General features: G+C 46.1%; 1 protein-coding gene and 1 pseudogene across 3 annotated transcripts in view; both read left to right on the top strand.

The window, feature by feature from the left end:
* The first annotated feature begins 818 nt into the window (after positions 1 to 818).
* On the top strand, positions 819 to 2295 carry LOC121460542 (annotated as a pseudogene).
* A 5783-nt stretch (positions 2296 to 8078) lies between these two features.
* Positions 8079 to 25279, top strand: part of Snta1 (syntrophin alpha 1) — a 31687-nt gene continuing 14486 nt past the window's right edge. For all 3 annotated transcript variants that reach the window (XM_041671008.1, XM_041671009.1, XM_041671011.1), the window contains exons 1-2: positions 8079 to 8497; positions 12212 to 12397. In XM_041671008.1, the coding sequence (XP_041526942.1) occupies positions 8206 to 8497; positions 12212 to 12397 (478 nt within the window). In that variant the 5' untranslated portion in view covers positions 8079 to 8205. The remainder of the gene's footprint in view (positions 8498 to 12211; positions 12398 to 25279) is intronic.

The raw sequence follows: 25279 nt of genomic DNA on the forward strand, positions 1-25279 counted from the left end.
ATCTTCCTTGATCTTTCTTCTCCAGAGTGCTGGGATTATAGCAATTGTCCACCAGGTCCCATCACCTTCCTTTCCTTCCCTTCTTTCTCTCTCTCCCCTGTCTGCCACCTCTTGAGAGAGTCTTATTATGTAGCTTCGGCTGGCTTGGCACTCAAGCTGGTCTCAAACTTGGAAAGATCTATCTGCCTCCCAAGTGCTGGTATCCTTTTTTCTTACATTTTTTTTAGATTTATTCATTTATTAGTATGGAGTTTTTGCCTGCATGATGTCTATGCACCACATGCATTCTTGGTGCCTACAAAAGCCAGAACAGGGTGTCAGATCCCCAGAGTCACATGGTTGTTAGCAACTTCCTGAGTGCTGGGAACCTTGGCTCTCTGGAAGAGTAACCAGTGTTCTTAACTTTGGGACATCTCTCCAGCCCCCTTAAAGAAAAGACATTGTGTGTATGTATGCATGTATGCATGCATGTATGTGTGATATGATATATGTGTACAGAAGTATGTACCACAACTCTGTGGAGTTCTCTCCACCATTATGTGGGTTCTGAGAGATGGAGCTAAGGACACCAAGATTATATGACAAGGTCCTTTACCCTCTGAGTCATCTTGCTAGCTCTCTTTCTTCTTTAAAAAAAAAAGAGTTGAAAGATGCCAAGATGCCAACATAACTGCTAGTGTGCTGACATCACAGGGAAGCAGAAATGCTTTCACCGCTTCCAGGAGACAGCGTTCAGAGTTCCTGAATAGCTTGCCTTGTGAGGAGCTGGCAATAATTTCATTCCATCTCTAGGTTTTTTTGTAAGCACATCGAGAACCATGATCAGCTTTCAGAAGGAAGAGTTTGACTACCACATCCTCGATGAAATCTTTACTGCCAAGGACATTCTGGACCAAAACATTCATGAAGTTTCCTCCTCGATGACAAGGAAGCTTTCTATGTCGCGGACCTTGGAGACATTCTGAGGAACCATCTAAGATGGCTAAAGGCTCTTTCCCGCGTCACTTCCTTTTATGTAGTCAAAAGTAAGGACAGCAGAGCCATAGTGAACATACCGTTGGTGCAGGGGCTCGGGTGCTTCTGGACAGGACAAGTGTCTCAGATCAAGGATGCTGCCAGCAATGGAGTCCAGATGATGATTTTTTTTAATATTTATTTATTTATTTGTTATGTATACAATATTCTGTCTGTGTGTATGCCTGCAGACCAGAAGAGGGCACCAGACCTCATTACAGATGGTTGTGAGCCACCATGTGGTTACTGGGAATTGAACTCAGGACCTTTGGAAGAGCAGGCAATGCTCTTAACCGCTGAGCCATCTCTCCAGCCCCAGATGATGACTTTTGACAGTGAGGTTGAGCTGATGAAGGTCGCCAGAGCACGTCCAAAGGCAAAGTGGATTGACATTGATGATTTCATAGCAGTTTGTCGCCTCAGTGTTAAGTTTGGTGCCACACGCTAAACCTGCAGGCTTCTTGGAACAGGCGAAAGAACTAAATACTGATGTCATTGGTGTCAGCTTCCATGTAGGGAGTGGGTGTACTGATTTGTACAGGTCCTGTCGGATGATCGCTGTGTCTTTGACATGGGAACAGAAGTTGGTTTCCGCATGTATCTGTTTGATATTGGTGGTGGGTTTCTTGGATCTGAGGGTACTGAAGGGATCACCAGTGTGATCAACCCAGCTCTGGACAAGTACTTTCCACCAGTCTCTGGGGTGAGAGCCATAGCCGAGCCAGGCAGATACTGTGTGGGTCAGCTTTCACACTGGCAATCAATATCATTGCCAAAAAGACGGTATGGAAGGAGCGGACCAGCTCTGATGACGAAGATGAGTCAAACGAGCAAACCTCCATGCATTATGTGAATGACGGAGTGCACGGATCATTTAATTGCATTCTTTATGATCACACACATGTGAAGGCCCTGCTGCTGAAGAGACCCAAGCCAGATGAGAAGTATTACTCATCCAGCATCTGGGGACCAACACGTGATGACCTTGATTGGATCGAGTGCTGTGACCTGCCTGACATGCATGTGGATGATTGGCTGCTCTGGGAGAACATGGGTGCATATACTGTAGCCGCTGCGTCTACTTTCAGTGGGTTCCAGAGGCCTTCTGTCTACTATGTAATGTCAAGGCTGATATGGCAACTCATGAAGCAGATCCAGAGTCATGGCTTCCCACCAGAAGTGGAGGAGCAGGATGTTGGCACTCTGCCCACGTCTTGTGCCCGGGAGAGCGGGATGGACCGTCACCCAGCAGCTTGTGCTTCTGCTAGTATCAGTGTGTAGATGGCATTCTTGTAGCTCTTACCTACAAGTTTAGCTTGAATTAATGGATGGAGGGGGGACCATTTAACCTAATTCCCTCTAGTTTTGGAATGTCTTTGTAAGAGTAGGGTGGGCATGGATGCAGTGTGGCAAGCTAGGAGGTGGGTCACACTTACCTGTGTTCCTATGGGAACTTTGAATAAATATTTGTTTTATATGGGTTTTTATCACTTTTCAGACATGCTACTAACATGTGCCCCTCAGCTGCTGAGCAAGCATTTGTAGCTTGTACATTTGGCAGAATGGGCCAAAAGCTAAACTCGTGACCAACTTTGGAAATAAACTCTCTTGAAATAATTGGGCATCAGGGAATGTTTACAAGTGTCCCTTAAGGAAGGTACACACTTCCTGCACAGGCTGCTGTAGTCACAGCAGTGAGTCCAACCCATAGCACAGCAGAGAAGGAAAGGGTTAATGGGACAAGGCCACACCCTCTATATACAACATCAGTCTGCTTAGCTAGCCCTGAGTGTGTGCACGTGGCTGTGAAATCGGTGCCCAGAGACTGTTGGTGAGGAATCTCATCTGTCTAGTGACCTGATGTCCTGGCCACACCCCAGGGAAGGCATCTAAGGCTCTTTGAACCCTGCCTGCAGAAACCCTGAATGTTTCTCAACCCTTGACTTCACCTGCATCACCACCTAGCAACGAGTTGGAAGTATCATACAGCACTTGGTAACCAACTTCTTGTAATAAATTCAACAACAGAGGGAAAAAAAGATGAGAATCCCAGCACCTGGGAGGCAGAGGCAGGCAGATCTCTGTGAGTTTGAGGGCAGCCTGGTCTACAGAGCAAGCTCTAGGACAGGCTCCAAAGTTACACAGAGAAATCCTGTCTTGAAACTGCCCCCACAAGAAAAAAAAACCACTTAAATTTTTTGTGTGTGCAGGTATCTGTTCTGTGTGAGTGCCAGTTTTCTAAAGTAGGTTCTCTTCTGCCACCTCGTGGCATCTGATGGATTGAACTCAGCTCATCAGGCCTACACATAAGCATTTCCAAACATTGAGCAATTTTTTTTGCGGGGGGGGGGGTTGTTGTTTGTTTTCATGACAGGGTTTCTCTGTGTAGCCCTGAATGTCCTGGGATCAGGCTGGCCTCGAACTCAGATATTTACATGCCATTACTGCTGGGCCCCAGTGAGAAATTTTGCCTGCTCTCTTTCTTCCCTTCCCTTCCCTTCCCTTCCCTTTCCCTTATCCTTCCCCTTTCTTTCTTTCTTTCTTTCTTTCTTTCTTTCTTTCTTTTCCCCCTCTAAACAGGGCTTATCTGTTTAGTCTTGGCTGCCACGAACTTGCTTTATAGACCAGGCTGGTCTTGAACTCACAGAGATCTGCCTGCCTCTGCCTCCTGAGTGCTGGGATTAAAGGTGTGTGCCACCACCACCCAGTCTATTTGTTTGTTTTAAAGACCAGATCTTACAGGATCTTACACGTGGGGTATAATGGCAAACAGCAGCACTTGGGAGGCAGAGGCAGGTGAATCTCTGTGAGTCTGAGGCCAGCCTGATCTACAAAGTGAATTCTAGGACAGCCAGGGCTATGACACAGAGAAATCCTGTCTCAAAAAACAAAAAGAAATCTTCCTATATACCCTAGGCTGGCTTCAAACTCTCAGTGATCCTCTTAGTCAGCCTTCTGAGTGCTGTGATTATAGAGATGAGTTATCAAGCCTAACTAAATCAGCAGATTCCTGGGTCCAAAGCCTTTAACCCTTTTCCTGGACTGCTCTAGGATATTTGTTAGATTCAGACATCTCAGATGCTAGAGAATCTGAACTGAAAACTTTAGAATTTAGTATAAAGGGATGTTAGCATCCTAAATCCTGGCATTCAGAGAGCAGATCCTTCACACGTTACCAGGGCCAATTGGTTTCACCTGACCTTGGGCAAAAGTACCCTGCTTTTAAATATCTATCTATCTATCTATCTATCTATCTGGCATGTGTAAATATGTGGGTCATGGAAGGCTTGTGGAGGTCAGAGGACAGCTTTTGAGAGTTGGCGCTCTCCTACTTGTAGGTCATCAGGTTTGAAGACACGTGCCTTTACCGCTGAGCAATTTTGCCAGATCTCTTTCCTCCCTATTTTTTTGAGATAGAGTTTATGGAGTCCAGGCTGATCTCCAACTCCTGATCTTCTTGCTTCTACCTCCTGAGTGCCACCTAACCCAACTGAAGTGGCACTCTGTAGAGTCTGGGACAGCTGCCTCTCTAGCCTAGGATTGGAGGTTTCAGAATCAAGAGATAGCATGTCACAGTTAATAGCCATTCCCACCACTCCAACTCACACAGAGAAGGGACCCAGGCTTACTGCTTTGCAGTTGCTGTTTTACTTGAGAACATTCATATGTAGAAGGTCCTCCAACTTGGAACTTCCCCCAGCCTCCTGAGGGTTGAGGATCCTTTTGGTCCACAGAAAACACTTACTATGTGATATATTCAGCCATGACAGTTGTCATCAGGAGCAATGGACATTCAAGAACCTCTGCTTCTTGTCCTGGAGTCTATGCAGGGGAACTCATTATTGACCAGGACTTCAGACTTGCTCTCGTAGCATGAGCCAGTAGGGACTTCAGTGGTTGGGCAGTTCCCTTGTGTTCTTCCTTTTCTAGGTTCCCCCTCCTATCTCTTCAGAGTGAACCGGTTTTCTCTGGGAGCTTTGCCCAGGCATTTGGTAGGTAGCCAGGCCAGTGTGTGTGTGTGTGTGTGTGTGTGTGTGGTGTTAATTCCTGTGTGTCATCAATTCTGGCCACAGCTGACTAAGTGGGGGAATAGAACATTCCTCCCGATACATGTTCATGAGGCAGCTGGCAGCGAAGCAGGTGATTGGCACTGCTCATGTTGTGTGATCATGGACAACCCCACCCCCAACACGCACACTTTTCTGGCTCAACACTTTCTCCCTTCTCTGCTAGCTGCTTGGTATACAGATGTCCATTTCCCCTTTCTTCAGCTCTGTCTACAGAGAATATTTCCTAAGGGAGGAGCTCACTATTAGGGTTCCTTCCCAGAAAGTTTGCCCAGCATTCATTAGGCTTCTTTAAGCAGGGCAGTACGTGGGGGGACTTTTAAGAATCTAATTGCAAACTTGGTCTTGGAAAAGGACCTCAGTTCCTGGTGGTGTGTGGATGTGTGTCCCCTCTATGTAATCTTACTAATGCTCTCTCTCTCTCCCCTCTCTCTTTCCCCCTTTCTCCTTCCTTCTTGACTCTTTTTTTTTTTGACTCAGGGTCTCACTATGCAGACTTTTAACATTAAAACATGTTTTTTATGTGTATGGTGTTTTGCCTGTATATATGCCTGTGCACCATTTGTGTGCCTGGTGCTTGTTGAAGATAGAAGAGGGTGTAAGATGCCTTGGAACTAGAGATATAGATGTTCATGAGACACCACATGGGTGCTGGAAATCAGACCCAAGTCCTTTGCAAGAGCAGCCAGTGTTCCTAACTGTTGAACCTTCTCTCCTGCCTCAGCCTTTGAACTTTTGATTTTCCTGCCTCCGTCTCCCCAGCACTGTGATTACAAGCACGAAACTTGTAACCCTTGCCGCCTTGTGTGTATATCCCTATTTCTGTATTTTAAAAAATTAAAACAGAGTCTCATTAAGGTGCAAGTTGCTCTGAGCTTGTGATCATCTTACTTTAGCTTCCTGAGTATCTGAGATTATAGACCTTCCCCAGTAGGCCTGGCTTGTCCTTCACGGTTTGTTTTTTTTTCTTTCTTCGAGACAGGGTTTCTCTGTGGTTTTGGAACCTGTCCTGGAACTAGCTCTTGTAGACCAGGCTGGTCTCGAGCTCACAGAGGTCCGCCTGCCTCTGCCTCCCAAGTGCTGGGATTAAAGGCATGCGCCAACACCGCCTGGCTTTTTTTTTTTTTTTTTTGAGACAGGGTTTCTCTGTAGCTTTTGGAACCTGTCCTGGAACTAGTTCTTGTAGACCAGGTTGGCCTCAAACTCACAGAGATCCACCTGCCTCTGCCTCCTGAGTGCTGGGGTTAAAAGCGTGCGTTAGCACCGCCCGGTTTCAGTCTTTAACCGAAAAGTCTGAAGTTCAATTCCCAGCTCTCACATTGCAGCTCACAGCCATTTGTAACTCCAGTTCCAGGGATCTGCTGCCCTCTTCTGGTCTCTGAGGACACTATATGTATGTGGTGCACAGACATCCATGCAACAAAATACCAGTCTGCATAGAAGTTAAAATAAATTTTAAAAAAGTACAACCTGGAACTTGCTATGAATCCCTAACTGGCCTAGAATTAATTCGTGAGCCTCCTGCTTCAGTTTCCAGAGTGCTGTGATTACAGGTGTATGGTATGTTGCTTAGTCTGGTTAGTGCTCAGTTAGAAATAAATAGTGCAACCATCCCTTGCCACTATGCATGCAGCGCAGGGGAGTAGGAGGGATATGAGCTTGGAAGCCAGAAAGACCCAGGTTACCAGAGGTCTGCAGTCAGGCATGGTGGTGCACACATGGTTATCCCCAGCACTCAGGAGGAAGAGGCAGGTGGATCTCTGGGAGTTTGAGGCCAGCCTGGTCTACAAAGTGAGTTCCAGGACAGCCAGGGTTGTTACACAGAGAAACTCTGTCTCCAAAAAACAAAAAGAACAGAGGTCTGCTCTTAGTACTCATATGTCTGTTTCCTCTTCAATAAAATGGTAATAATGTATAGGTTATGCAGGATTTATAAATGAGGCACAAATGATAGTATAAATCAGCCAGCTGACGTGCCATGCAAACACTGAATAAATGACATACATGTATGTATATGTGTTTATTAGACATGCCTTTTGTTTTGTTTTGTTTTGTTTTTCGAGACACGGTTTTTCTGTGTAGCTTTGGAGCCTATCATAGAACTCGTTCTGTAGATCAGGCTGGCCTCAAACTCACGGAGATCCACCTGCCTCTGCCTTTCGAGCGCTGGGATTAAAGGTGTGCGCCACCACTGTCTGGCTTAGACATATCTTTTCTATTATTATTATTATTTTTATTGTGTGCCGTGTGTGGGTTGTGCAATGGGAAAGTAGGTTCCCAAAGAGGCTAGTGGTGTCAAATCTCCATGGAGCTGGAGTTACAAGTGGTTGTGGGCTGCCCAGCATGGATGCTGTAAACTTTATTCTGCTCTTAGTCGCCGAGCCTTCTATCTCTTTAGCTTCTTGTGTCTTTTATTTTGCATTTTTTTAAGGCAGAGTCTCATATAGCTAGCAAATCCTTCTGCCTCTACAAGTGCTGGGACCAAACCCTCAAGCCTCTTTTGAGGCTGCGTCCCCAAGCTAAGTCACGCCCACAGACCGCCTCTGGGACCCTTTCATTGGCACACAAAACGTGGAAAACCATCTTTTTTCTTGGCTCGTTTACAAGTTAACTGTCTGCAAAGTCCCTGGAGCTTAGATCCCCGCCACACGCAGCTCTGTTCCGACGTCCACAGTCTCGCCCGGGGATCCTTGGTGAGCCCTTTTTTTGTCCTTCTGCCTCTAGGAGCAGTAGCTCGTCCAGTCCTCGACGGCGCACAGAACACGATCATTAGGTTGCTCTATCCACAGACTCCAGTCCCTTTATGTCCCCTCCGAACACGCCACAGCCTCAACCTCCTCCCCTAACTTTGTGGTCTCGCGGCGACGTGGTTCTGACCCACTCCCACGCGGTCACACAGAGCATCCTTAGGTTACCCAGCAGAGTCTCGTCAGTCTCTCCCAGGGCCCCGCCCCCGTTAGCCCCGCCCCCGACAGCCTGTCCCCTGAAGCTCCGCCCCCCAGGCCCGGGGTAGGGTGGCGGCTGGCTCAGCAGCCCTGCCGCCCTCTGCCCTGGGCGCTGGGTCGGAGCCGGCCGGGTACGGTGGGACCGGGCGAGCGCCGCGGACTAGGACTTTGAGGCGAAGATGGCGTCAGGCAGGCGCGCTCCGCGCACCGGGCTGCTGGAACTGCGCGCCGGGGCGGGCTCCGGGGCGGGAGGCGAACGGTGGCAGCGGGTGTTGCTCACTTTGGCGGAGGACGCGCTGACCGTGAGCCCCGCCGACGGCGAGTCCGGCCCGGAGCCCGAGCCCGCGCAGTTCAACGGAGCCGCTGAGCCAGGCACGGCGCCCCCGCAGCTGTCAGAGGCGCTGCTGCTCCAGCGGCGCCGCGTGACGGTGCGCAAGGCCGACGCCGGTGGGCTGGGCATCAGCATCAAGGGTAGGTGCGGGGGCACTGAGGGCATGGGGTCGTGATGTCCGTGCTGCTGCGAAGTGCTCAGTGGTCATGGGGCCTGGCAGAGCACGGAGACTAGAGAGCCAAGAGCCTTCTGTCTGAGGTGGAGCAGAGATTGAGGGGAGGAAGGAACGGAGTGAAGGAGGGGCACCAAGGTCGGAAGGGGCTTGGGGAGTTGGAGGTCTTACAGGGGGCCCAGAAGACACAAGTGTGGAAGTGTGCGGGCACACCAAGGACGTGGATTTGTAGTTCTGTGTTGAAGCAAAATGGTCGCTATGGGTATCAAGGACATGAGGATCCTAAGGAAGGCAGAAGGGGAGAAGGGGGATAGAGGCCTGGGACACTACTTAGTACAAGGAGGGGTAAGTACTGAGACACACCCTGGCTGCACAGGTGAAGGCCTGGGTTCTAGGATCTCCATGTGGATGGAGACACAGGCATGGTCCCAGAGAAGGGGTCAGTAAGAACCTAGACCTCTTGGACCCCAGAGGTTGTATGCATAGATTCGGTGTCCTGATGGCTGGATTTGAGTCTCCTCACCTGTCCATTTGTATCATGGACAGGAGAAAAGGGTGAACCCAGAGTTGCCATTCCTTCCTGAGAGTTCTTAGTCTCCGAGACTGACCACTGTTTGACAGGGCTCATGTATCCCAGGCTGGCCTCATAGTTACTATGTAGCAAACGATAACACTGAAGGAATCCCAGAGTGCCGGGATTACTGCAATGTGATGCTAAAATAGGTTTATGTTGCGCTGGGGATCAAGCCTAGAGCTTTATCCATGTTAGGCAAGCACTTTGTCAGCTGACCAACCAGCTCCTTTAGGCTGCACCTGGAGTTCTAGATCTCCATGTGAACTTGGACAAGTCACTTCCGATCTTGGAATGTGTTGAGAGCAGGGCTTGCCAACACGTGACGAGAGGAAAAGAGACCAGGAGGTACTCTCAAAACAACTAAATGTGGTGTTTAAAATCTGTGTGCATCGCTAGCTGCTGGGTTCGCCATTCCTGTACATCTCTGTCAGTTTCATCCCTCCACAGACTGTCGGCCTCTTTTTTTTTTTTAAATTGAAAGTGTCCGTATGTTCCCAGGCCTCCTGGCAGACTGTGTTCATCGATACCTTGTCTAGACTTTGACCCAAATTAGGAAGTGGTCATGGCAGTGAATGCTGCTGTGTGCTAGGTGTTGTGTTCATTATACTTAGCTCATGGTCTAGTTCTTCTTGACCATCAGTGCTGAAAGACATTGAGTTCAGTCTCCAGTTTTCAGGTGAAGAAGTCGAGACTCAAAAGGGAATAATGGTTTCCCCAGAATCAGTCTGTGAACAGCAGAACCAGAATTTAAATCTTCATTATAGAGCCTTTATGGCCCTAACGACTGCCCAGGGAGTCAGTTCTTTCCAGGGAAGGGTAAATTCCTAGTTAGTTAAACCCAATAGTCAAAAGGGGAATGGGAAAACAGTGAGTGGACACCAGCTTTAATTCCAAACTCTATTATAGACTGGCTGGGTAAAAAGCAATTAAAAAAATATACCCAATACGTCAGAGTAGGAAGGGACTTAGAGTTCCTATAGAGTTCCACTTTGCAGGCAGACAAACTGACTCTCTGAGGAGCAGGGTCTTGCCAAGGCACAGAGATACTACGCCCATCTGTACTTCCAGGTGATCAAAAGGATATTTTGGTGGGACGGTAGGGAAAGTAGCAGTTTCATTCAGTTCCTCCTGGATTGAAGAGCGGGCTCCTGTTGCCATGGTAACTTCCCTTCTGGGGTCCAGCTGAGTCCAAGGCAGCTGGGAATGGTCATCTCTTCAAATGGAATGAAAGTCCTTGCTTTTAGGTGAGGAGGCTAGCTATAAATAGAAACACCTTCCTCTTCTAGGCCTCAAGCCTTGTGCAGTGCCATGAGCAACTGTGGGGCCTGGGGGGGAGGGTTGGGAGAAGTGTTCCAGGCTCGGATGTCACCGACTTATATAACCTTGAAACAATGACCTCTTGCTCTGTGCCACCAGTCTCTCATCTTCAGTACTTTGAGGTCAGGAATGTGATATCTGAGGGTCCGATTTGAATCTATATCGGGTTGAGAGTGTTGATCTTTCTATTTTGGAGACTGTTTTGCTATGTAGCTCATATTGTCATGAAATGTCATATGTAGAACAGGCTGCTCTTGAATTTGCAGTAATCCTTTATCCTTTGCCACCTAGGTGCTAGGATTACAAGTATGTACTGCCATGGCCAGCCCCGCTGACTGTATATTTTAAAGAGGCATTTCGTCTGGGCATGGTGGCACATGCCTTTAATTTAGCACCCCAGGGGCAGAAGCAGGTGGATCTCTCTGAGTCTCAGACTAGCCTGTTAGACATAGGGGAGTTCCAGGCCAGTCGGGGCTGCATAGTGAGGTCCTTCCTCAAACAAACAAAACCACAAACAAAACAAGCAAAGACATTGGAGGGCTGGTAAGATGGCTCAGAAGCAGTAGTTCTCAACCTTCCTAATGCTCCAACCTTTTAACACAGTTTCTCATGTTCTGGTGACCCCCAACTGTAAAATTATTTTCCTTGCTACTTTATAACTGTAACTTTGCTACTGTTATGAATTGTAACATAAGTACTGCTATGAAGGCTCTCTGATGCAAACCCTGTAAAAGGGTTGTGCGACCCCCAAAGGGGTTTGATCCACAGATCGAGAACCACTGGCTCAGGGTAAAGATCTGCTGTCAAAACTGATGACCAGATTGATCTCCAGTACCCAGAGGGTAGAAGGAGAGAACCAACTCCTGCAAGTTGTCCTCTGACCCCCCACATAGTACATGTGTATTTGTATACATGCATATAGACACAAAGTAAATACATGTTAAATTCTTTAAAATGGCATTTGAGATTTTAACAATAAACTAGTCTAGTAAAATTTTCTTGTATCAGAAAAATTCACACACACACACACACACACACACACACACACACACACACACTCAAGACAAGCTTTGGAGTCTGTCCTGAAACTAGACTAGGCTGGCAGATATACTTTTGAAATTTTTAGAACTTAAGGCCTTCCTTTCCAGGGTGGATCTTGGTTAGTAAAGTCCATTTAATTAATTTCTTTATTTTTGAGATGGATTTATATATCCCAGGCTGGCCTCAAATTCCCTGCATAGCTGAGGCTGATCTGAACTCATCCCCCCCCCCCCCCCCCCCCCCGCCCTTCCCCACTTCTACTTCCCCAGTTCTGGGATAACAGGCATTCTGTACCACACCCAGTTCTGGATTCTAAAACTTGATGATTGTGGAAGAGGTGCTTTCAGGTCATAGCAACCAGTGCTTTTCCATGAACTCCATACTGTGGGAAATGCTTAAAATCTAAAACATTAAAAAAAAAAACCAGTAAAACATGAACAAACAAAACATTTAAACAAAGGATATAGGAGTCAAACTATAGCATTATCAATTTAGAAAATTGATATGTCTTGTATGTCTCTGGGTGACTCTGCACTCAAGGCAATCCATTCCTGTCTAAACCTCCTGAATGCTGGGATTACAGCTGCAAGTCACCAAGCCTGGCTGTGTGTCTAAGTTCCCTCACTTTATTTCTCATTATTTGCATATCTCCCCTTTCCCAGCACCAAGTCAGAAACAATTTCGTCTTGATGAGTTTCCCATGTGTTGAAGCACCTTCCTCAGTTTCCTCCTCCTTCTGTGCCTATGCAGGGGGCCGGGAAAACAAGATGCCTATTCTCATTTCCAAGATCTTCAAGGGACTGGCAGCAGACCAGACAGAGGCCCTCTTTGTTGGGGATGCCATTCTGTCCGTGAATGGTGAAGATCTGTCCTCTGCCACCCATGATGAAGCGGTCCAGGCCCTCAAGAAGACAGGCAAGGAGGTGGTACTGGAGGGTAAGTACCAGAGCCCAGAGCCAGGGAAGGGCTGTTTTAATTTCTTTTCTGCTTCCCCCAGGCCTCAAGTGGCTCCAGCCTGGCCTTGAGGGATGGGGTGTGGGCACGAAAATAGAATCCGTACTTACCTGGGGTCATCCAGGGCTGCTGGAAGGAGAGAAGGCCCAGAGCTGAGAAGGTCTGGTTTGTACTTCTTGTCTCTCATTCATGAGTAGTGTGGTCTTGGACAAATCACTTCATTTCCAAAAACCTTAATTTCCTCTTAAAACGGGGCCATAACTCCTGGCTCTCCGGGTTGTGAGCAGGATTTGCCACCCGTTGAGTGGCTGAGGGAAAGGGAAGAGTGGGGACTAGATTATTTCTAGATAAAGGGCTGCTGGAGCTTTTAACCCCAGGCTCTTTATCATCTAGGGTCCCTCAGATCCTGAGATTTGTCCACTATGTAGTGACCCATCACATCTAGTGAGGACCAGAGAGAGATGTTTTGAGGAGACCCTTACTTGGGTGACTCTCTCCACGAGCCGTTCACGTGAGGTCTTGAAGATGCTCAGTTTCTCTGGGTCTCAGTTTCTCCATTGTTGAATATAAGCCCCGTGATGTGCTTGTTTGTTATCTGTCTTTGACACTCTCAGGAGATTTCTGCTTTGCTCAGCCCTTTTCTCAGACTCCACTCTGTCAGTCCCGCATGCCTGCGGGGGCCTGAAGAATGTGTCTTTGGCTTCTTGCCCAGCATGGGAACTGAGAGATGGTGGGGCTGATGCACAATGCCGTGGTCAGCAAACCTGCTGAGCTCAGGCCCAGACCTGGATCCTGCCACGTTTCCCCAAAGGGGTTTCCAAGACGCCATAGAAGTAAAGAGGCTTTGGGACCCTGGGTGACCTTTGCCATTTTTATTTATTTATTTATTTATTTATTTATTTATTTTTTCCAAGACAAGGTTTCTCTGAAGCTATGGAGCCTGTCCTGGAACTAGCTCTTGTAGACCAGGCTGGCCTTGAACTCACAGAGATCTGCCTGCCTCTGCCTCCCGAGTGCTGGGATTAGAGGCGCACCCTACCACTGCCCAGCTTGGCACTTTTATTTTTTTATTTTTTTTTAAGACTTACAGAATGGTTGCATTTTATTAAACTATTCTTTTTTTCTTTTTCTTTTCTTTTATTAATTATTTATTAAAGATTTTTGCCTCCTCCCTGCCATTGTCTCCCATTTTCCTCCCCCTCCCCCAATCAAGTCCCCCTCCCTTGTCAGCCCAAAGAGCAATCAGGGTTCCCTGCCCTGTGGGAAGTCCAAGGACCACCCACCTCCATCCAGGTCTAGTAAGGTGAGCATCCAAACTGCCTAGGCTCCCACAAAGCCAGTACGTGCAGTAGGATCAAAACCCATTGCCATTGTTCTTGAGATCTCAGTAGTCCTCATTGTCCACTATGTTCAGTGAGTCCGGTTTTATCCCATGCTTTTTAAGACCCAGTCCAGCTGGCCTTGGTGAGTTCTCGATAGAACATCCCCATTGTCTCAGTGTGTGGGTGCACCCCTCGTGGTCCTGAGTTCCTTGCTCGTGCTCTCTCTCCTTCTGCTCCTGATTTGGACCTTGAGATTTCTGTCTGGTGCTCCAATGTGGGTCTCTGTCTCTGTCTCCTTTCATCGCCTGATGAAGGTTAATATTCAAGAGGATGCCTATATGTTTTTCTTTGGGTTCTCCTTCTTAGCTTGGCACTTTTAAAGATTTGTTTTTATCTTATGTGAATGGGCGTTTTGCCTGCCTGTATGTTTATGTACTATGTATGCGTATGTACATTGGTCATCAGTGATCCACTCTTAATCTCTGAGTTAACCAGAGAGGTCCTCACTTTTGCCATTCTTGTGGCCCAAGACCTCAACTCCTGCTTAGTTTTATTTTATTTGATACTTTAGGCACATCTATAAACATCTATAACTAGTATTGATACATTTTATTTCATTGTGCACAGTAGTTTTGTTTCTCAGTCTAGTAGTATGTTAGTTCTTTTTTTTTTTTTTTTGGTTTTTTGAGACAGGGTTTCTCTGTGGTTTTGGAGCCTGTCCTGGAACTAGCTCTGTAGACCAGGCTGGTCTCGAACTCACAGAGATCTGCCTGCCTCTGCCTCCCAAGTGCTGGGATTAAAGGCGTGCCCCACCACCGCCCGGTTTAGTATGTTAGTTCTTAAAAACTTAAGTATATCAATTATTTACATGTGTAGTATAATCAAGTCAAAGTCTGAGGCAGTGAATCCTGGCACTCTACTTTAATCTCAGCACTCAGGAAGCAGAGGCAGGAAGACCTTCATGAGTTCAAGGTCAGCCTGGTCTACCGAGGGAGTTCTAGGTCAGCTACAGCTACAGAATGAGACTCTGTCTCAAGAAAGAGAGAGAGAGAGAGAGAGAGAGAGAGAGAGAGAGAGAAGTTGGGGTGGAGAGGTGGTTCAGCAACTATGAGCACTTCCTCCTTTTCTAGAGGATTGCGCTTGATTCCCAGCACCCACATGTTCACAACCACCTGAAACTCCAGAAACTTCAGCTCTGGGGATCCAACACCCTCTTTTGACCTCTGGGGGTGTCAGGCATGCAAGTGGTGCACATACCTCCAAACAGGCAAAATAGACATTAAAAAATAAAAAAATGAGTAAGTCTAATAAAAAGGAAAAAAAGGTCATATTCCCAGGGCTTCTTGCCTGCCAGGAAACATTCATCCAGTGAGATATATCCCTAGCCCCTATCAATTATACTTTAACAGCACAATCAACAAATAAGATCATACATGTTACAGATATGGAGAGAATTTCCACTTCAGACATTTTATTATTTTGATATTTATAGCCAGCAATGTGACTTAAAATAATTGACATTAATTGAAACATCACATTTTGTTGTATTTTTTAAAAGAAAGTGGGATTTATATTAAGCTTATGGTTTGAAGGGGTAAAGTAAAAAAAAAAAACGGCACAAAGATATGGCTGATTGTTGCCAGTGGGAGCCTGCCCCTGGGACTGCTCACATCTAGATAGATCAATTACAGCTGATGTTAAAGCTTCTTTAGTTAATGCTATTTGAAGCTTTTTGGTTTTAGTTTTGGCTGTCTTGGAACTTGATATGTAGACTAGCTTGGCTTTGAACTCACAGAAATCTGCCTGCCTCTTGCTTCCAAGTGCTGGGATTAAAGATATATGCACAAGCCCGGTGGTGGCAGTGGCGCACCTATAATCCCAGCACTCTGGGGGCAGAAGCAGGCTGATCTCTGTGAGTTCAAGGCCAGCCTGGTCTCCAGAGAGAGTTCCAGGACAGTTAAGCCTGCGCAGAGAAACCTTGTCTCGAAAAACAAAAACAAAAAGAACAACAACCAAAAAAGACATATGCCACTGTGCCTGGATTGCTGTTCGAAACCTTAGTTTATAGATGGCAAAAGTTTACTGGAGCCATGTTCCTAATCGTACCTTCTCATCTTTAGGACGAGAGCAATTTATCTGTAGCACATACATTGCTCTGAGGATGAATGATTGACATTTGATGGGAGGTGGAAGCAGGAGGATCAGAACTTCAATGTTATCCTTGGCTAGGAAAGTCTAGGTCTGGTAAGGTAGGGAGGGAGCGAGAGACAGCTCGGTGGTGAAGAGCACTTGTTGCCCTCCTAGAGGACTGGAGTTCAGTTCCCAGCCTCCAGGTCAGTGGTTCACAACCGCTCATAACTCCAGCTCCAGGGATCCGTACCGTTAGACACAGTCCTAGGCACACACTCACACACACACTCACACACACTTACTCACTCATACTTCTTATTAAAAGAATAGTAGCAGCTGATATAGAGGTGCATATCTTTAATCCCAGTACTTGGAGGTAAAGGTAAATCTCTATGAATTTGAGGGAAATCCTGGCACACATAGTCCAAGATCAGCAAAGTCCTACTACACAATGAGACTCAAAACAAGCAAACAAAAGAATACTAACAAAAAAAGTACTTGGAACATCTCCCCCCTTCATTTTATGTGTTGGTTATTTGGTGTAGTTTCAAGTAGCCCAGGTTGACTTTGAAATCCTGATTCTCCTGCCTTCATCTCTTGAGTGTGGAGATTACAGACTGTATCACCATGCTTGGACTTTTTTTTTTTCTGAGACAGGGTTTTTCTTTGTAACAGCCCTAGCTGTCCTGGAACTAGGTCTTTAGACCGGGCTGGCCTTGAACTCACAGAGATCTGCCTACCTCTGTTTCCCTGAGTGCTGGTATTAAAGGCAGATACCACTACTACCTGGCCTGGATTCTTTTAAAAAAAAATCATATTATTTGTAGTTGGTGTATGTCTGTATGTGGGTTTGTATATATGAGCGCAGGTACCCTTGGATGCCAGAGGTGTCAGATTCCCTAGAGCTGGAGTTACCATCCCTAGGGTGCTTGGAACTGGACTTGGGTCTTCCGGAAGAGCCGTATGAGCTCTGAACTGTCAGCGCTCACTCCAGCCCTCCAGCCCCATGACTGGCTGTTTTTTTTTTTTTTTTAATATTTATTTATTTATTTATTATGTATACAATATTCTGTCTGTATGCCTGAAGGCCAGAAGAGGGCGCCAGATCTCTTTACAGATGGTTGTGAGCCACCATGTGGTTGCTGGGAATTGAACTCAGGACCTTTGGAAGAGCAGGCAATGCTCTTAACCACTGAGCCATCTCTCCAGCCCCCTTGTTTTGTTTTTTTGAGTCAGGGTTTCTCTAACTTCTGAGCCTGTCCTGGAACTCGCTCTGTAGACCAGGCTGGCCTCGAGCTCACAGAGCTCTTGCCTGTCTCTGCCTCCTGAGTATTGAGGTTAAAGGTGTGCGCCACCACTGCCCGGCTTGTGTGCTGTATGTCTTAATCACTGTGTTCTGTTTTCCAGTTTTCCTCCTTGAATCTCATTTTCTCTCCCTCTCTTTCCCAGCTCTCTGTTGTGCTGTGGTGGCGGTGGGCGTTCTGGAACTGAACTTAGGGCTCACATATACTAGGCAGGTTCTCTACCACTGAGCTCTATTTTCAGCCCCGAGGTCTGTTTTGACCTGGTCTCTTGGCCAGCTGCCTCCTGGAAGGAGGGGCGTTTCCTTCAAGGCAGCACCACAGGCTGATTGGGCGGGAGGGGTGTTGGTGGGGAACTGGGCTCAAGTCTGTGCTGCTGCAGTGATTGGAAAAGTCTTGAGGACAGGACGATGCTGGGTTGTACTTGTTCCTTGAGACTCTGAGGAGTTTGTGTGAGTTAGCCACTCAATTTTCCCTATTTGGAACCAGGGCTCTTAGGATCTTGCCAGGGCCTATGTTCCCTGAGAACCCAGTCACTGGCCACATTGTTTGCGACTTCCCCATTCCCTAACTGACTCCTAAGGCTTCTTGGAAGAGTCATCGAAGGCTGGTCTGTCATTTGGATGTGAACTTGGCAAGGCAGCTTGTTGGATATAGAATCCTCAAGAATGTCCAGTAAGGACTGGTGTCACCAGTGATCTCTAGGTGTTTCCCATAGGTAGGCCTTCTTTCCCAGGCCTGAGTTGGGTGTTCAGCTGGGCCTCAGCCACCCCAGCATGCCTCCTATAACTTTTTTTCTTCCTGCTAAGTCAGAGATTTGCACAGATCTTCTGAGCCTGTTTTTAGCCACAGGGATATGTTTGTGACTAGAGCCTGGGCGTAAGCTGGCAGCCAACACTCCTCTGTCCGCTGCTTAGAGAGGCCCATTGTGTGTGCAGATCTCATGCCAGGACTTGCTCGGGCCCTTGGAGACCAGGCCAGGGGGAAGAGGGAGGGATACCACAAGGAAAATGCCCTTCTTTCTTTTGTTCTTTTTCCAATTTGGCGGAACATACTGACAGCAACAGTAGTGAATCTGTGATGCATTGAAAAATATTACTAAAAATATTACGCGGGCTGGAGAGAGGGCTCAGCAGTTAAGAGCACTTGCTGCTCTTCCAGAGGTCCTCTGAGTTCAATTCCCAGCAACCACATGATGGCTCCCAACCATCTGTAATGGAATCTGATGCCCTCTTCCGTCATGCAGGGATACATGTAAGCAGAACACTCAAACATAAAATACATAAAAAGGTAAAAAGCAAATACTAAGGCACAGTAAAAACTCATAAAGTAAGTCTAAAGTTTTATTCGAAGGGGGGAAGGTATACATTACACAGAGATTATTTGTTTTTAAAGATATAAACAAAAAGATGATCAGGATGGAGCAAACCTGTAATCTCAGGTACTCATGAGACTGAACAAGAGGCTGTCTTGAATCCAGGCATTCAGAGCCATCTTGTGCAACACAGTGAGACCTTATCTTTTTTTTTTCTTTTTCTTTCTGAAACAGGGTTTCTCTGTGTAGTCCTGGCTGTCCTGGAACTCACTCTGTGGACTAACTTGCTCTGTAGACCAAGCTGGCCTTGAACTCACAGAGATCTGTCTGCTTAATGTGTGTACCATAACAGCTCAGCTGCTTCTGAATTTTTTTCCACTTTTTAAAAAAAATTTATGTGCATTGGTGTTTGGCCTGTATAAGGGTTTTGGGTACCCTGAAACTGGAGTTACAGACAGTTGTGAACTGTCACGTGGGTGCTGGGAATTGGACCCGGGTCCTCTGGAAGAACAGCCAGTGCTCTTAACCACTGAGTCATCTCTCCAGGCCTTCTTCTGAGATTTTTAATGAGAGTGACTAGAGGGGAGCCCTAAATGATGAAGGAGCCCCTTTCCTCCATAACACAAACCTTTGCTCTCAGGCCGATCTTATACTTTGACCTACTTTACTAGAGAGTTTCTCCTACTTGAAATGCATACATTTTATTTCTTAGTTTTTGCAAATAAAATGTAGAGAAATGTACAAAATGAGCGTGGGAGGAGCTGGTGAGACGGCTGGGGAGCTAAGTGTGCTTGCTGCTCAGAGAACTTGAGCTCCATTCCGAGTGCCCACACGGGGTGCCTCACAACTGCCCGTGAATCTAGCTCCAGGGGATCTGACACCCTCTTCTGGCCTTTCTGAGCATCTGCACACAAAGGCATACATCCAAACGCAGAGACATAAATACAAATAGATTTATATTTTAAGTAAGAAAACAAAAAGAAGGGGAAAAAAAGCTAATTTTAATCCTGAGCATTCAGGAGGCCAAGGCAGGAGAACTGCTGAGTTTCAGACCAACCTAGACTATAAGTAAGACCCTGCATCAAAAAACAAGCAAATCAACTAACCAACCAACCAATCAAGAAATAAAAGGTACAAGTATATATTAGCACTTAAATAAATGTTCATGATCAAAGCCTAGAATAACAGGAATTGCTATTATTTTTAACTATGTATATGTGCATATATATGCATGTGAGAGTATGTGCCTTCGAGGGCCAGAAGAGGGTGGCCCCCTCTTCTGTAGCTATAGTCAACATTGTGAGCCTGGTGTGGGTGCTCGAAACTGAATTGCAGCCATCTGCAAGAGCAGTGAGCTTTCCTTACTGCTGAGCCATCTCTCCAGCTCTGAGAATAAGTAACGATTCTTAAGTCCTGCAGCTAAGAAGATTCTGACTCTAGTTGAACTGATTTCTCTCTGGTTATAGAGAGAAATATTGCCTCAGTCTTGGATGATACTCCCTGTCATGCTTCTCCCCCATCTCCCCAAGATTAAAGAATAATGCATGTAGGCTGGTTAGCAAAAGTTTATAATCCCAGCATGAGGTGGGGTGGGGGGGTAGCCTGTCACAACAGGCAGATCTCTGAGTTCAAGGCTAGCTTGGTCTACAGAGCAAGTTCCAGGACAGCCAAGGCCATACAGAGAACCCTTGTCTTAAACCCTCCCTGAAACAAACAAACAAACAAAAAAAAAACCAAACAAGCAGTATGTAAAGCTAAGGTGATAGTGCATTTCAAGCATCTAGTATAGAAGCCCCTCCTCCAATCCTAGTGCTGGGAATCAAACCCAGGGCCACAGGGCCAGGGATACACAGAGAAACTGTATCTCAAAAACAAACCACAACAAAACCCAGGGTCCCATGTATGACTGGCAAGTACTGTACCACTGAACTGTTCCTCCAATCTAGAAACTCTCTGAGAGCAGATGCTATTGTATACTTCTGAGCCCTGCTGCCCCTCCCTCTAGGGCTGGCACTCAGCTCTGTACATCTTGGTTCTTGAGAGTGTTTGGAGATTGACCAGTAGGCTATGCCTCTGACCTTTTTTACTTTCCTGATAATGTTCATGATTGCAGTTGTCATTCCTAAATCTGAATAAGGTCTCCAGGCTCATTCTGGCTTGTGAAATTTGAGTTTTTCTGTTATGGGTCCTTGGAGCTCTGAAGTCAGCCAACCCTGTCTCTTCCTCTGGGAGACAGACACTGCTATGCGTCCCATGTGATTTGACTGCATGTGTTAACAGTTTTAAAGTGGATGTAGTTAATTTGGGGTTATTTATTCAGTTGAGCTGAGTGTTCTGTGCCCCTTAGGTGCCAGAGAGACTTCTGTGCTTGGAACAGACATAAATGGAACCCCTGTCTGGGTCTCCCATGAATGCAAAGACCTGTTATTCTGACCATTGTTCTCAAGGAGACATTTTTTTTGGCTGCACACACATAGCTTTGGATCATGTGACTCCCCACAAACAAAACCTGGCCTAATCCAATGCTGGCCTGATCTGCAGAACTCAAATGAAATGCTTGTGGCTCTTGCCAGTGAGATGATGGCTCAGCAGGTAGAGGCACTTGCTGCCAAGCCTGATGACTTGTGTTCAGTCTCCAGAGTCCATAGTTGGAGGGAGAGAACTGACTCCTGCAAGTTGTCCTCTGACCTCTGTACATGTGTGTTTCTTACACACAATAATTAAATTTAATGAAAACAATTAGGGCTGGGAAGTAGTACAGTGGCAGTGTTACTTCCCAACACCTCTATTTCCCCACAAGCAAACCGAGAAACTACTAGGTCTTTAGATGCTTGCATAAGGTCACACTTGCCTGATCTAATGGTGCATTTCAGGCAAGCCAGGGCTATGGAATGAGATTCTTTTGACAAAAGAAGAAGAAGGAGAAGGGAGAAAGAGGAAAGAGAAAGAGAAGGAGGAAGAGGAGAAGGAAATTTGAGCCCAGATCTCTCAGAAGTGATTTTTTTTGCTTTTGTTTTTGTTCCTATTTTTATACAAAGAATTTCTCTGTGTAATAGCCTTGGCTGTCTCCTGGAATTCACTCTGTAGATCAAGCTGGCTTTGAACCCACAGAGATCCTCCTGCCTCTGCCTCCCCAGTGTTGGGATAAAGGCATGTGTCACCACTGCCTTTCTAGAAGTGATGTTTTTAAATATCTCTACTGCAAGTCATGTGGCTCTCTAAGGTCTAGTGCACAAAATTATTTACCAAAGAATTTTAATCTTTCACTGACTAGGTAAAGTTAGGTATTTCGTTGCTGTGATGGATAACTTGTCAGTTAGTTTAACTTGTCAGTCAGTTTAAGGAAGGGTGTGTACAGTTCATCATGGCAGAGAGGTGGCAGGCCCATCATGCATCTTTACCTGCTGAACCATCTATCTCCAAGGCCCCAGTGGTATATTTTGAAAACTAAAGTTGGTGTTTTAAAAATTAAAAAACAGCATATATTCTGCAGAATGAAACAACAGGGAGTTAAGAAGGTCATTCATAGTCAGGGCTGAGCTATGACTCAATAGTGGAGAACTTGCCCAGATACAACAGGACCTTGCGAGGTGGAGGCAGGAAGAGGAGTTCAAGGCTATGTTTCAACAACAATAAGAACTAAAAATCCAAACAAAACCCCCACTGTACAGTGATAACCTCTGTTGATAGTTTTACATCAGAGAACTTTATATGCTTGTGCTTGTAAGTTAAAGACTTATAACCTTTTGAGATGGGTCTTGTTATGCAGTCCTGGTTATCCCTGTGTAAACCATACTTGGCTAGTCTAAGCAATCCTCCTACTCCAGTCTCCCAAGTGTCACTATATCTGACTTATTTATTTTATTTTTTACAGATCCAGGTATCTTGTGACATCTAGGTCATATGCTATGTAGTAGGAATAGCTCAGAACGTTGCTTCTGAGAGATATGAGCTCAAAATTTATGTTCATTTTTATCTATCTATCTATCTATCTATCTTTTTCTTTTTGAGGAAGTCTCACTCTGTAGCCCTGGCTTACCTGGATCTCATTGTGTAGACTAGGCAAGCGTGACCTTAGGTAAGTAGCCTCTCCTGAGTTTCAGTGTTCTCATTTGTCCGAGGGTATTAACCATGTGCCTCTCTCAAGGGGTGGTATTGAGGAGCCAGTGAAATGACCCAGGGAAGGCACTTAACACAGTGCCTAGCATGCTTTGGTATCTTGTACCTAGGGACTTGCCCATGTTAAACAAATGTGCTAATCCTTCTTTTCTTAATTAAAATTTTAATTATATACATGTGTGGTTATGGGTATGCACCCATTGAGGCCAGGGCATTGAATCCTGGAGCTAGAGTTATTGGCAGTTGTGAGCTTCTGATTTCTGGGAGTTAAACTCAGGTCCTCTTGCAAAATAGTACATGTCCTTAACTACTAAGCCCAGTTTCTTAATTTTTAAGTCACACCCTGTTTATTTTGTATGTTAATGTGTGTATGATGTTTATGCATTTGTATCACCATGCGTATGTAGAGAGCAGAGGACAACTTGTGGGAGTCCGTTTCCTCCTTCCAGCTTGTGGATCCAGGGGATTTACTCAGATATTGGGCTCGACAGCAAACACGTTTTCCTGCTGAGCCTTCTCGTGGGCCCTCAGTCATGTTTGTGCTTGTGTAGCCTCCTTGGCATGATTACAGGCAATTTCCACCATGCTTACTTAGCTCATTCATCCTTCTAGCAAATATTTTCTGCTTCCTTCTGGTCCAGGGCTGGATGCAAATATCAGGGCACAGAATGATGTCTGCCAGTTAGGGAGCTCACATCTTGTTCTGTGCTGTTGGTGTTCATCACGGACATGCACATTGTCCATAGGGTCTTGTATCCTAGATAACCCTGATATGACTTTTTCATGAACCTGTGAATACATATTTGGAGTATGGTTCCTGGGGGACTATTAGAATAAAGGCTTCATTTGCCTGTAGAATCTCATTCAATGCTACTTCCATTCCACATCTGTAGTACAGGTGGAGTAAAATGAGATTTTATTTTCCAAGGTGTAGTAGTGTGGGATCTCTGCTGGTCAGTCAGCATGCAGGGGTCCAGAAACTATTTTTTTGTTCAGCTTTGTGAAGTCAGTAGGTCCTTAAAGGTTGCCCCTCACAGGCATTGAAATCCTAAGCCTTCTCTTTTCCATCAGCTTTAGGGAAGGGACTGAATCCTCACAGTGCCTTGTTGAGAGAATTAGCATCAGAGCCCATTGAATAGGAAAAGTGACACGCTCAGAGAGATACCAAGGCTAGAGACCAAGGGCCAGGGTTTGGACTCAGACACTTTTCTGGGTATTACCACTATTCCCATTTCCCTCACTCTGTCAGGCTGAGACCAGCGGCAGAAGTGTTACCACGCCTTTATTGAAGACCTAATCAATGGCAGACAGGCAAACAGTGGCTTCACCGTCCTACAAGACAGATGCATATTAGCCCGTGTTTAAGATGAGGACCTAAGGGCTGAAGAGATGGGTCTAATGGCAAAAGTATTTGCTGCTAGGCCCAGAGATTGGGGACCCACATGGTGGATGGGGAGAACCAACTCCCACACGTTATCCTCTGACTTCCACGTGTGCACGATGCATACACGGTGTGCATATGTGTACACTAAATAAAAATAAAATAAAAAAATTAGGGTAAAAAGTAGGGGTCGGAGAGATGTCATCCCACTTAAGAGTGTGTACTACAAACCAGACAGTACTCAGTACTCAGAAGCAGGCAGATCTCTGAATTCTGAGCTCTTGTAGAAGACCTGAAATTAGTTCTCAGCACCCACACTGGCAGTTTACACTGCTTACAACTCCAGCTCTTTAGGGATCCAGTGCCCTTAGCCTCTGAGGGCGTCATATTTAGGTGCACATACCCCCACCCCATTCATAAAAGTAATAAAAGTAAGCCTGGTCTACAGAGCGAGTTCCAGGACAGGCTCCAAAGCCACATAGAGAAACCCTGCCTCAAATCCTCCCCACAAAGTAATAAAAATAAAAATCATTTAAAGTTAAAAAAGTTATGTGTGTGTTTTGCTTGCATATCTGTAAGTGCAGTTTCATGGCCACCAGAAGAGTCCAGAAGAGGGTGTGAGATTCCCTGCAGGTAGACTTAAGGTTGTGAGCTGCCAAGTGGGTGCTGGGGACTGAACTTGGGTCCTCTTCAAGAGTAATAGATGCTCTTAACCACTGAGACATCTCTCCAGTCTTAGTGAAAGTAAAAATTCTATTAGGGCCCAATGTGGTGGTGCACACCTTTAATCCTAGCTCTTGGGAGTCAGAGGCAGGCAGATTGAATTCCAGTCTAGCCTGGTCTACAGAGTGAGTTCCAGGACAGCCAGGGCTACACAGAGAGTTCCTGTCTAAAAAGAACCCCCAAAATAAAATAAAATAAAATGAAAATTCTATGTTTTGAAAATTTTATTCACATGTGTTCTTTGCCTACTCTTCAACCCCTATAAATTATTTTTAAAATGAGGAACTAACTGGGCATGGTAGCATATGCCTGGACCCTCAGCACTTGGGCCACTATGAACATGTGCTAACGAGGCCCTGCCTTAAAGACCAGAAAAGAGCCAGGCGAATGGCTGTGCACACCAGCACGTGAGAGGTAGAGACCAGAGGATCAAGAGTTCAAGGTTGCTGTCCCCAGTGGCCACTGCTGAGGAAGGACATCGAGGGGCCCTGATGGCTGACGAGATTGCCAATACTCAGGTGGCCCAACCTGACGGCAACACAATTTTCAGCAAGATCACGGCAAAGAAATCCC

The sequence above is a fragment of the Microtus oregoni genome, unplaced genomic scaffold (assembly GCF_018167655.1).
Source record: "Microtus oregoni isolate MIOR12 unplaced genomic scaffold, Mior012 000020F_ref0000438, whole genome shotgun sequence".
Classification (NCBI taxonomy): Eukaryota; Metazoa; Chordata; class Mammalia; order Rodentia; family Cricetidae; genus Microtus; species Microtus oregoni.